This window comes from Morone saxatilis, unplaced genomic scaffold (genome assembly GCF_004916995.1).
Source record: "Morone saxatilis isolate NCDOM2014 unplaced genomic scaffold, NCSU_SB_2.0 Contig8, whole genome shotgun sequence".
NCBI classification, from domain to species: domain Eukaryota; kingdom Metazoa; phylum Chordata; class Actinopteri; family Moronidae; genus Morone; species Morone saxatilis.
Window position 1 is genome coordinate 18,722,788 of NW_023340257.1, and position 13,737 is coordinate 18,736,524.

At 38.8% G+C, this 13,737-nt stretch overlaps 1 protein-coding gene across 1 annotated transcript in view; it reads right to left on the reverse strand.

Moving 5' to 3' along the window:
- cadm1b (cell adhesion molecule 1b) overlaps positions 1-4,620 on the reverse strand; it is a 130,630-nt gene extending 126,010 nt beyond the window's left edge. The window contains exon 1 of the mRNA XM_035680240.1: positions 4,530-4,620. Coding sequence (XP_035536133.1) covers positions 4,530-4,605 — 76 coding nt within the window. The 5' untranslated portion in view covers positions 4,606-4,620. The remainder of the gene's footprint in view (positions 1-4,529) is intronic.
- Positions 4,621-13,737: the final 9,117 nt, after the last annotated feature.

A 13,737-nucleotide genomic window follows, 5' to 3' on the forward strand; every position in this document is an offset into this window, starting at 1 on the left:
ATATCTCCCCGACGGAGTTCTTCATTTAGAAAGTACTGTGCTTTGACGGCTCCGCAGTCTTAATGGTGGCTTGTAATTGCTCCATCACCCATACTAATGTGCACTCTATGCCCCTTTCAAAACAAAAACATTGCATTTCCCTTCTTTTTTCATTGTAGACCTGATTGTCACCGTCTAAGCATCGCAGCCAATAGAGTGAGGTCTCTCAGATCCAGGGAACAGAGAGAACAATGTCATATTCATAAGCGGAGACATCAGCTCTCCTCCTCATTACCACAGCACAGTCATGAATGGAAGCTTCTGTCCCCACAATCATGAAAGGACCTGTCATCTGTCTGTTTCTCCTAATTGACTGTTTACTACATTTCAACACAGACAGACAGACAGATTTTTAATCGTCCTCAGTTTGTCATTCAGTTTGACACCACAGTGCAAATCCCTTACATATAAATGTCCCCAGTTTGTTTTTCTTTATATATTTACTACATGACTCAAAGATTGCACGTCTACAGCAGAACTCCTGGGACCTTGACAAAACAACTAGATACACTATTTACTTGAAGGTCCCGCTATAAAGAAAGTGGACCAAAACCCTTGAACGCAGCACCCAAGATGATGTTTTTAAGGAGTTATTGGGCTCTTTCAGAGACTGAAAAGAACAGAAAGTCAAGGATAGAAAGATTTTTTTTTCCAACATGGAACTCTAACCAACTTCTTTAAAGTGTAAACTGGCTGACTTGCCTCAACCTCTGACTTGGAAGGATGAACCAAAGGGAAATATGCCTATTCACTCTGAACTACAAGGACCCTCTGCTCTCAGATCCACTGTATAAGCGAGAGTGTGAAGTTTAATCGTGGACGCACATTCACACACTGCCACACTCAGACAAGGTAATAATGGTTTAAATACATTCGATTTACAGGCACAGACCTTATGCCTCCACACAGATACTTTACACAGCCACAAAACTCAAGAACAGAAAACACAGCCTGGAGGTGTGATGTCCTCAGTGAAATGATAACAGCGAGGCCCACATCACTTTCATTGTTACATCTGATACAAGTAGCTAAACTCCTTCCACGCATCAGCTGCCAATTCTGTGCCAGCCCCTCCCTTTCCAACAGTATGATTAGCTTCCACCGCATAAAGTAGTACCATGCATTATCTAGCAATTAGAGTGAGGCTTATTAAGCAGAGTTTAATGTAAATTTAATGAGCAATAAATTCAATTTCTTTAAATAGAAGAGTTTATTATTCTTACAAATGATGTAATGTGGTGATTTCAATGTACAGGCGATGAAATACTTCACAAGTGGGCACATATCAATGGGCCATTAAGTGAGGTATTAAATATATCCTGAAACATGGTCCTGTAAGTGCTATTTTATACAGACGGAGGAGAGAAGACCACTTCAGTGTGCCACAGAGATAATACTGTTGTACTGGTTAGGCTGAAACTATCGATCCATTAATTGTGAGGATTTACTGCTTTTCTTTATCATATGTGATGGTAAACTGTTTTTAAACAGTTTTGACTGCTGGTCAGAAAAAACAAGCAATTTAAAGTCATCATCTCGGCTTTAAATAATGTTTCATTATTTCTGGCCTTCTACTGATCAAATGATTAATCAAGTCATTGAGAAAGTAAGTGGTAGATTAATCTGCAATGAAAGTAATAGTCTATTTTCGGTCCTAATCGGTGGTGGAATGCTCTGAGTTTTACTCAAGCGCTGTACTTCCGTCCAATTTTACAGGATTGGTATTTTACTTTTTACTCCACTACATTTGTTTGACAGCTGCAGTTACAAGTTACCTTGCAGACTACTATGTTACACACAAAATCAAGAGAAATGCATTGCACCAGTGCACGTACACTGAGAATGGACTTTACAGTAAAGTAGGAGACATCTTGTGTCTAGCAGGAAAACTTTAGAAATGAACAAAATTTGCATATTCATAGATTCTATCATTTTTAATGAGGTAGAAGGAGTAGATACCTTTTTTATGGATTTAACTGTAGACGGTCTTTTTAGGGAAAACACCTATCAGACACACAACCAGTAATCTTACACGGTTATATTGCTACTTGTACTTAAGTAAAGAATATTAATAGTTTCATCACCACTGCCCCTAACTCTCTGCTTATTCGAATGAGCTTATCTTTAACACTCAACAGAAATATATACAGTATGAGTGTACTTCCTGTAGGCCCCGGTATGCACCACTGACACAGAGAGAGCAACACTTGTGTGATAAGTGAGAAAATAAAACACTACCAACCTCCAGACCACACAGACTGTAAGCAAACCCAAATTGAGGGCAGAGCAGCACACTGCTAGCAGATTTCAGCAGTATCTGTTTCAAAGCCAAACCCGACCATAAGCAGCAAGAGACGGACATTTTCAATTACTCATCGTGTCACGTGCCAACTGGCAACCAAGAGCACTGTAACAACTGTATGTTTCCTTTTGTTTCTCTGAGATCCCGTCCTTCAGCAGTGCCTTGAGGCTTCATGACAGCTCGTATTGATCCACTTCACCATCACTCAGCCCTGACGAATGACTTTAAGCTGGCAATAAGTGAGATTATGCAACCTTCTGAAATTCGACCATCTGATATGCTACAACAGGCCGAGCCCCAGGAGACACAGGGAGAGAAATACTGCTAAACAGATTCTTTAATAGTCTCAACGTGTCATAACAGGAGGCTCAGCTGAGGCAGCTCTCTATAGCTTTAGGAGACTATACTATGAGGACAAGTTTCTCTTATGATGACCAGGATCAGCTCTCTCTCTCTCTCTCTCTCTCCTTCTGTCTTTCTTTAATTAGCCCTCCTTCCCTTATCTTTATAATAAACCGAACACCCATTGTGTAAAGCAGCATCCAGCGAATGGGATTGTTCTTCTCTCGCCGGATATAGAGACAAAATTCAAATCCACTGATTCTGGATTATTAGCGACAAAAAAAAATTGGAGACTGTCAAAAAGCAGACTGTCAGCACTTCACAAAGCAAGAGCTTGGGCCCTTTTTTGCTCCCAGCAGCTGGCACAAAGACAATCAAACAAATGAAAAACCTGAGGTCATATCAGACCATCTCTGGCTTGGGGATTTTACGTGAACCAAGAGACCACATCAGCTTCCCGATGATACAACCCTCCTCTGTATTGGGCTTGAGGTTATTGCGCATTCATGATGCACTACTTTATCAGACTGAGAGGTTAATTAACTTAATGTGACAAGAAGGCGCTAGACAATGCTGTAAATGTCATTCAACTGCTATTCAACACAAAGCATAGTAAATTCAACAACTGTGAAATGAAAGCCTTGTAAGCAATAAGCTGTTAAAAAATAAAAAAATAAAAATAACGTATTACTAGTAACTTCATTTTGGGAGCAGGTTGGCAAGCAAAGCTTTGATGAGTTTCTGCAGACCTGTTGATGGCTGATGCAGATACCATTATTGTACAGTAAGTAGCGACTAACAACCATATCTGAAACTAAAATTAACCCACTGAGAAGTCACTCAAGTAATATTCAAGTGTAAAAGCTGCCATCGCAACTGTTGCTTGCCATTTTAACAACCCGTGGATTGACAGCACAACATTTCCATCCTACCAGCTGCCTGGGAGGGATTTAAAGCGGCTGCAAACTGACATTTTAACCGCTTCACATGCGTCAGTATTGTCAGAGGATACGTTTTCCAGGAAAAAAAAACACTGACGCATGCAACTCTGATGCAACCGCGGAGGAATAACGGGGGGAAATGATCGGACTGGGGGGGGATGCAATGGTCGTGCATGCTTTAAAGCCCAACAGCGACATGGCAGATTTACATCTCCAGCCTTAGTGACAGGAGGAGAAGTGAAGACTGCGGACTGGAACACACACACACACACACTGGCATCTGAGGCTGCAGTTGTGCGGCCAGAGGACACTGTGCGAGACTAGAGCTGCAATGCGTGTTTTTCTCCAAAGCGCACCTGAAGCGCAGACTTGAGAGATTTGAAGACAGTGGGATGAGTTGGGACTGTGATGGTTTATGCGGTATGACTAACTGATCCGAGTGCGTGTGAGCCGTGTTTTCTCGTGGCCGGAGAACCGCTCTCTTTTGATGATAAAAAGGCAGTAAGCATTGCCTTTAAGTTGCCCTGCAGGTCTAAATACTGTACGACCATTTCACTCCATTATCACTGCTGGTACTTTCGCTCCGCATATGAAATTGTGCAGCACTAACATTACTTTTTTATAGCAGTCCTCTGTAGTAGCCTGCAACTCAGGACAACACCCCATCAATAAGCGCTAAAATCACGAGACAAGTAGTCCGGCAGTCTCGAGAAACAGCGTGGATATGTTGGACTCGGAGCATGAGAGCAATAGAAAGTGATGCTGAGATTTAAGGGGAAGCTTGTGCGCATCTAGCGCGCAAACGCACCACAACTTCTCCCCGGTACTCCTCTGGCTTTAGCTGTGGAAGGGGGTAATTCTGCACCACAGACACACACACACACGGGAGACACCAAAAAACTTACCTTTAGGAAGAAACGCCGCTGAAATCACGAAAACAGAGAGAGAAATAGCGAGAGATCCGCTCCCCGTGATCGCCATGTTGGACACCTGCTTGAGACTGGCGGCGCTAAATCACCTAGAGACGGCCATGGGATGAAAATGTAGACACATGAGAGGCGGAGGGAGGGCTCAAGCAGGGAGCCTGCTATCATATTGGGCTGCATTATGTTGCAATGACATCTAGGCCCATAAAATAATATAGGAATACTACAGTGATATCCTATATTAGGAGATTGTTGTTTTTAAAAAAAAAAAACTGCCTGTGCAGATTGCCACTGAACATCAAAGACACTGTAATTCCCAAAAGGAATATTGAAGGAATATTATAGTGACACCATGGGAAGTGTAAAATACAATGGAGCGCGGTGAGGTAACCATAAACTCACCACAGACACTTTATAGGAATATTATAGTAATTTTCTTTTATGGTTATAGTCTGTTAGTTCATGTGGGTGAGAGCAACTTACACTCAGTTGGCTGCTATGAAGCACAAATAATGCTGAGCTAAAACAGCCTTTAGTTTATGTTTATTATACAGTAGTCAGGCCAATAAGGGTGTAAGCTGCGGTTTGGTAAACGGAGTGTGTATTCTAGTCTGTTTTAGAGCACTTAAAAGGCTGTAGATACAGAAAGGATGTTTTTTTTTCAGGAGAAACACACATTTGTGCTGCTTTTAATGAGTCAAGCTGGTGCTCGACCATATACAAACCTCTTCAATTAAAGGGATAATCAGTAATGTTTGGTGAAACTCCGGTTCTCAAACCATTTTAATGCCTATTCAAAGAGCGCCCCCTTTCCTTTGAATGGCGTATTACACCCTATAATTGTAGCTGACAGTGCTGAAGAGGTGGCATGCTCCTCCAAATTGGTTACAAAAAAATCCCATCAGAATTTTACATTTTAAAATCACACTGGAAATGAAATACTGGAGATTATTAACAAGTGTGACCAGTTGAACTCTCTCTTCTTCTCTCTGTGTGTGCTTTATTATACCACGTAATGTTTCATCCCCCCGCCCCGAACTTATTCTCACCTGAAGAACTACATTCGGAATATCTTATGGGAATCACAGAGCTACAGAGAACCGTGCATGACAACGTTGAATCTCATTTCCCTTTTTCATTGTGTCAAAACAGCACAAAGGCTGCTAATTGCACAATCTATTCTCTGAGACTGCGTGTCAGTCCTCATTCCATGGATGAGTAGATAGCATTTAGAGCTTCACTCTAATGCTGCAGCCGTCCCTATCACTACAGATTGAATTCCACACATCAAATTTATTTCAGATGTTATTATCTGTGGCAGCTTGCCAGTTCTGCCTGCCACTCACACAATGTCTCCACAAGGTGTTTTCTCCTCACAGCACCGACCAGGCTACGTTATTTTCCAACAGCATGGGCATCAGTGTGCACCTGGTGGAGATATGCACAATAAGTTAGCTATGTGTCCACATTTTGTATTTCTGTTTTTCGCATTTGTAACATGGATTTGTAATAATTTGATTTCCAGTACGCCTGATGGTTAATTTTAGTTCTTGTGCACTCATACTCCCAGCTTTTTGTTTTCACTCCCTGGTGATTCACCCCACTATACTGCACGGCATTTCCTTTGCTCATGAGAATAGATGGGGTTCCTGGGTCTCTCTGAGAAGAGAAGCCCAGCGTCTCTTTCTCCCCGAGCGGGATGAATAATGGATGGGAATGGATCAGATGACTGAACTGCTTCATCTGGATCCTCTGTAGTAATGCCCAGTCATAGATTCTCTGTATATGTGTGTACGGTAGTGTGTGATTATGTGCGCTCCATCTGTGTATTATGTGAGGAATGACCATGCAGCTTGCAAATGGTTAAGTAGTTTATTTTGGAGATCTCACATATGAGCTAGTCACACACTGAATACTGTTGGTGCCATTTAATAGGGCAGCCGTCAGCATTTTCTATTTAAATTAGTGGGGAAACTGGTAATAAAAGATTTTCGCCCAGGCCTCTTTCTCAGTTAATGTTTGATTAGAAATGCAATGGTTTTAAATTAAGATTTCTTTTCCCCCTTGGTATGAAATCAATCAAATTAACGGAAATTGAATTATTTGAGATGGTAATCTATTTAAGCAAACCATTCACCATGAAAATGTTTTCCTCCTGTTGTGGACGGAAGAATAATTGAATCAGACCCTTGTAAGTGACCCCCAATGGCTGAGCAAGAACAAGTCTTACTGAAATGAAATGTAGATTTTCTCATGCTTAGACCACATAAGTGAGCAGGCAGTGGTATGTAAAATTCAATTTTCCTCACGTAATATGTACATAGATTCACATGTGTGTGAAATATAACATATAGCAGCAGGACAGAACCGAGGGCAGAATAATGGACTGTAATCATGTGCTCTGAAATTTGTATTTGCAAACCTTTGTCCCCTCCGAATATATATCCTCCCTAAAAGTCATTTTCACATTTTTTTAAAGATATTTTAGCACAACAGCATTTATAAAGTAGAATACTGCAAATTTCCAGCTCTTTCCCCCCATATCAAATTATTACAGGAAATGATATTCCAAATATATCACCACAGGTCATCAATTCTTTATGCCCTCGAGGGATGAAACATGTGCACTCAATTGGTTTCCTGCCTCTTTTTTGTCACACTTACACACATGTAAGAACCGCTTGTAAATCATATTAATGTACGTATTTGAGAAAGGAAATCCTATATTTGCTCAATGTTAATGCTTTGAAATATTACAACCTATAATTTTTTATCATTTAGTTGTTTAGTTACACTGAGTTGATGATTTTCCATTAATACAATTTTAATTACTGAGTATTCAGATTGGTTGTTTGTTAAAGAAAGCAAACAGACTTGCACAAAGACATACTGTATTATCTGTTTCAATATTTTTCAAATGGCATACAGTAATGATCTCCATCACTCTCTGTCTTTTCCCCAACAGAAAACACGTAAATGCTTAATTGTTAGACACATGCAACACATTTTATCAGCCAATGCACACACAGGCAATTTTGCATCTCACCAAACCCACAGACAAACAGCAGGTGATTGTAATAAATCATCGAGTCTCATGGTACCTTACAGAAGCTTAATGGAAATAAATTTGTCAGGGTATAGTGAATGTCAAGTTAGCTGGATGGGCCCGAGTGTGCCTTTCTTGTCTCAATATGTGTGGAAGAGAAATATTGTTTCAGTCCTCCCATTTATATGAGTCTGAACTCTAAAACACTCAGACTAGCACTCTGCATGTTTTGACCACTTCAACCCTTTTTGGAGCTTGAAAGGATGGTATTGGCCACTTTCCACCTTTTTATCTACTTCAAGTGGTCTATCTAACCCAACATACCTTAGGACATCTTTTCTGTCTGATCCAGGCCTACCCCACAGCCTTCACAGTCAGATATGCACCACTGCACCAAGACAAATTCCTCCTATGTGTAAAACCCCTGACAATAAATCTGATTCTGATTCTGATTCTGAACTCAAGTGCACCAGTCATGTTCTTAATGTGATCATTAGAATGAATTGTTAATTATATGAAAGGTTATGTTGTTACCATATTTTACTCATACAATTTAACTACCAGAGTAGTAATGCTGAAGCTTGACATTTTAACCATTTATTAGATAATTATTTCAGCCATTTATCTATTAAAACTGAATAGTTCAACCATTTTTCTATAGTTTTAGGTATTTCAACCCTATATCTATTTCGGGCTAACTATCCATTACATTTAGTTAACTATTTGAACTGTTCATTCATTACTTTTAGCTTTTAGTTCAGTTGTTTATCTTATCTTAGCACACAGTTTAATCTTCTCTGTTCACTTGCTAGTTTTCACACAATCTCAACTGTGGCTTTCACGAGTCACAGCTGACTGAATGTGGATCATTTTTTAAATGTCCAGTGTGTAACATTACGGTGGATCTATTGGCAGAAATACACCATTATGCATAAAACTAACTTAATAAGCTTAATTGCATCCACGTTTCCCATACTTGCGTCTTAGTCCCTCCCACCCAGAAGAAGGAAAGAAGGAATGTGGAAATGTCAAATAAGAGACTATGTTGATCCGCCAGTTTTCTACAGTAGCCCAGAAGGGACAAACACTAGCATTGCCTCTAGATAGGGATGTTTTTCACATGTTTTGAAGCCACAGTAGTTTCTCCTTCCCACTTGTAAAGGGAGATTATCTTTCCCCCTGTCAAACTGCCCAGGGCCATCCGAAAGCTTATAGCCTGGAGAGCTGTATGAAAGTATCCACTGTAGGTTGGATTACAGGCCTGTTTACCCCTGGGTAATACACCATTAATATATAATAATTTGATCATGATTATGAGTAGCTGAGACACAGTCATAATCACAACAGGGAACAGCCACAACAGCCTACTAACACGTGTTTGAATACAATAGGCTACTTCCTTCAAACTAGCACATAACAAATAAAAAGAAAAAAAAAACAGACCAAAGCTCTATGGTGACATTCTGGCATAGCAACCGGTGATGTATTGTTAGCTATGCATTACTGGAATTATTAGCACAGCTGGAATGCTTGGCTGAAAATACCTACATACAGTAGACTGAACAGCATAATGCAGGGCCAGGATCATTAGCATCAAACTGTCCATGACTATTTCTGCTGGGAGCCGAATGGCTGGGGACTACCTGCTGCTCATGAACAACACCATGCCTATAATTTTCCACATTAGATTGAGAGTGAAATCAGTGATAATACCATAATACCAGTAACAACGTCATATTAATACACATGGAACCCCCCCTTTATTATTTTACCAATAAAAGCCATGTAAGTGCAATGGATGCAATGTTGAAAAATAGACAGCATGGTGCTTCAAAGCAATAGAACGGACTCTAAACTAACGCAGTCCAGATTGGGGACATTACAACACTTTTCTCCAAATAGCATTAAATTGCACATGGATTAGGAGACATTTGCATATTAATTAGGCAGAAAAATCCCATAATTAAGTCTATCTTCTAAAATCCAGATGAAGGATGTGACACATACTGTAAATTGGTGGGACAGAGGCCATTTTATTCTGAAGACCTGCAGTACATGTAGGCTCAAGCCCACGTCGGCAGCAGTCACCCTGAAGTAAATCGCAAAGTCCCAGAGGTGCTGTTCAGGAACTAAACCTGCCCGGAGATTTAAGATAAGGAGCCTGACTCTTGATCTGCGTGTGTGAGTGTTAGTTCATCTTGTCAGGCACTTAAATTTCAACAATAAAGCAAAAGTAAGTTAATTATATGCTGTTTTCCACAGTTCAAAATAAACTAAGCCAATACTGAAGGTCTGTGCTGTTCAGTTCCAATGATTACACTGCAAAATACACACCAAAGAGCAACTAAGCAAGAATCAAACCTCAGAAAATCCAATAAAATGCTTTAACCTTGACAGTGCATGTAGCAATCATCTGTAATCCTATTGGATACGCAAATTAGTCTCTAAGACTATGCTTTCACAGATCAGAATAATTTCATTTTTCAATTACTGAAATCAAAGAGACAATAATATGGCTTAGGAACATCCAATCACTTCCTAATATATATTTTTTTTAAACTGCAAATGTTTTGAAAACAGGAAAGGTTAATGTCTTTCAGCCTGTTCTATTGAACTGGTTTACTAAACACACACTCAAAACTCCTGGTGAGTCAGTTCAAAACAGTTATTCAGTTAAAAAAAATATATAATTTTTCAACGGAGACAGTTTTAATTTCCCATATATAAAGAAACAATAGGCTTTCAATGTAGTTAACAAGAGAGATCCTATCATGTTATCTGCTCCACTGGCTTGTCGTTGATTTTGTATAGATTTCACTGACTGCTATTGAAGCAATGACTGTTTGACCCCAGATTACATTACAGCTATAATTGAACTCTCAGATCCAGAAAGCCCTCTGGAAGGACTCTCTGCCAAGATTAAAGACAAAGGTGATGAAACATTTGCACTCAAGGACCCTAAACTGAAGATAACATGTCTGACAAGATATTATTACCAATCTGTATCCTCAAGTGAAAACGATTTATGAATTCGAGTTTAGCTGAAATCTTGTTCTTTTCCTATGTTTTTTTTTTTTTTACATTTTGCTGTTAAGCCTTATGAAAACAGCAGTATGAGTTTTTATTTCAGCTTTAATTTGATGGTTTAATTAGATAGTTAGGAGCCTGTAAACTGTTAAGTGGGCTTTATAGTGTCCTAATTTGAATGTAAATTTCCATTGTTATGATAATACTACACAACAATGTATTGTACTGTGTCTGTCATGATGAGCAGGTCTTTAAGGGAGACAGAATCATAGGCTCTATTGTTCTTGATAGTTTGTGAAATTAGCATACATCTTTTTGAGAATTTGTTTTTTATATTTTCAATTTATAACACTTTCTGACCAAATTTGACTATTTCCTATGTTCTTCTAAACAGACGGCACAGTGATTTATTGTGATATAGCCATGTATTTCAATGCTTTTCCACTTATACACAGTCCTTCTTTTAGTTTAAAACCTAACCAGGACAGCAAATTAGCTTCAGAAAGATTCCAGATATACATTACAACTGTTGCATTTCCAGTGTAGCCATCCTTATCTGTATTGTACCTGATAAATAAACTAACAAATAAAGAGCAATATGCAATCCAATTCAATAATTCATTCCATCTTATAAGGCTACTGTTATTCACTTTTTAAATCAGTTCCTCTGTGCGGAAGACACACCTCATCGAGCACCAGTCTAGGCATTACAGATTACTTTTCCTCCCCTGTGTTTAAAAAGTTCCCTTATTTAATAAATGAATAGGAACTGCAGTATGAGGGTCTTTATGAAAACAGACAGGATTTCATCAGGTGTGAAAAGCAGTGTTTTAGCCAGGCTTAATTGGGTCTCATATTTTTATTTCTCTCTCTCTCTCTTTCATTCTGTTGGTGTAAAGGGTACATTAGGCAAGTTTCAATGAGTTAAGTTTAATTAAAAAGTTTTTCAAATTTACAAATTTACCAAAGACCAGTGTCTTGAATGTGCCTTTTTCTTTCTTCTCTATCTACAGTAAAGCTGCTTACCAGAACATAAGGTTTGTTGAACAATAATGTCAAATATTGTTGGTTGATTGAAGTTTCTGCCACTGTCTCACTGATCAAAATGTAAATCTGAATGTAAATAAATTACAGCAGGGCCATTTTAACAGTAGTGTTTGATTCAAAAAGTTACATTTTCTGGGGGATGAGCTAGTAAAAACATGTGTGTTCATTTACAGTAATAGATTTACAGGGTAGTCAACAGATTTTAGACTTTAGATTCCAAAAGGGTAAATGAAAGAGGGGTGATTCTGGTATATAGAGCTACTAAACCCATTTGATTTCCTGTAACTGAAGCTGTAAGATCTTTTTATGAGTAATAGCTGTTTTTAGGGAGATATGTGCTGTGGTTGAACGTAGCTTCGGGTGACCTTGAATGGAACAAAATACTTAAGATGTATAAGAATGATCTAATGCTCTAATCTCCACTGAAGGCTGAATACCAACACTTCTTTCTGTATATGATTTACAAATTGAAATCAAACTGGTTTTATAAGTCTTTATCAGACTGGTTTGTGTTTATTTTGGGGGGGGGTCATTTTATTTGTTAAGCTGGATGGGTGATAGTCAAGAGCCACAATAACATGTGAAGACAGATAGGGAAAGGCAACAAAAGCCCTGTGCCACATTTATTACAAATATTTACGTGGTTTGTCAAGGCCACTGTGAACACTAGTACTCATTTTGTGTTTACTTCTACAGATGCTCCAAACAAAGTATTTGTGTTTACCAATCAATCCTTTTCACAAGTGAGGAGTGCTGCACCATAAATGGTAGGTTTCCAATCACATAACTCATCTCTGACAGACCATTGTGGGCTTTCTATTATTGTATATGTACAGTATAATTTCCCAGAATAACATTTTCAGATATATACACAATATATATGTCATCATTGTCATTTCTTTCGCAATTTTACGTCTTTATCATAAGTGCCCACACAGGATGAAACATATTCAACTCAAGGTGATCTGTCTTCAATTAAAATGCAGTATATTCAGAGCATACATTTACAGCATCAGCTAATGCAAGTGGGCAGTGTGAAACAGGGTTCATGAGAATGAGTCCATTTAAATGAAAGACCTTTTTTCCTTGACACTGTAGCAGCTCAACTGATGTATCCATACCCTTAGAAAAGGTTTAAAGAGGGTGGTGACGCAGCTTTGCTGTAAAGTGTAAAGCTCAGAATACTACTGAAAGAATAGTCATAGCACTACGGTTGTGTCTCCATAGGCAGAGCCCAGCAGTCTTGTGTGTCATTAGGCCTGTAGTGCACTGCAAAGAGGCATGTGAAACGTTCTGTAAGCAGAGGATCCACACCAGTGACCACCCGAAAGTAAGAGCAGCAAAATGTAGTGAATGAGTCAGTCGCCTTAGACAGTAGAGCAGTGGGTGAATGCGGGTGAATGTTCTCATCCTGACACTGTGTAAAGCAAATATTCAAGGAGTTCTGTGCAGAAGAACTGGATTGTGACGACCCACAATAAGTTCCTATCAAAAGTACAATGCTACACACTGTATGAACCAGACAGCAAATCGTTAAATGAAAAGAGGCCACATTTCAAATGAGATACAGTATGATGAGTCAATGCAGTTTGTTTCATTAACTAATTTGCACACCAAATTATTCAAATCACAAGCAGGGGAGACTGATGGCTTGTGTTTACACAGTGACCTTAATTATTGAAATACTTCATTAGCAACATGCACTGTCCTGGTATGCTGGCCTCATAATGTTTGTCATGTCAGTAAAATAAACTCTTGTGAGGCCTGTCAGAATAACATCATGTATAATGCTGCACTGTGTGACTGAGCACACACTAATTAAGCGTTTTAAAATTGTGTTCACATATTTTCAATATTCCTAAAACTCTGCTGTTTGGTCATAATCCCCTGGTAGACATCAAGACTTCATTGTGCTATAATAAAGACATGAATAATAACATATTTTAAACCTCTAAAGAATATTTTTCCCTCTACACCACTGACTGAAATACAGTCACACACAATATATATGTATATATATATATATATGTATATATATATATTATATATATATATATATATATATGT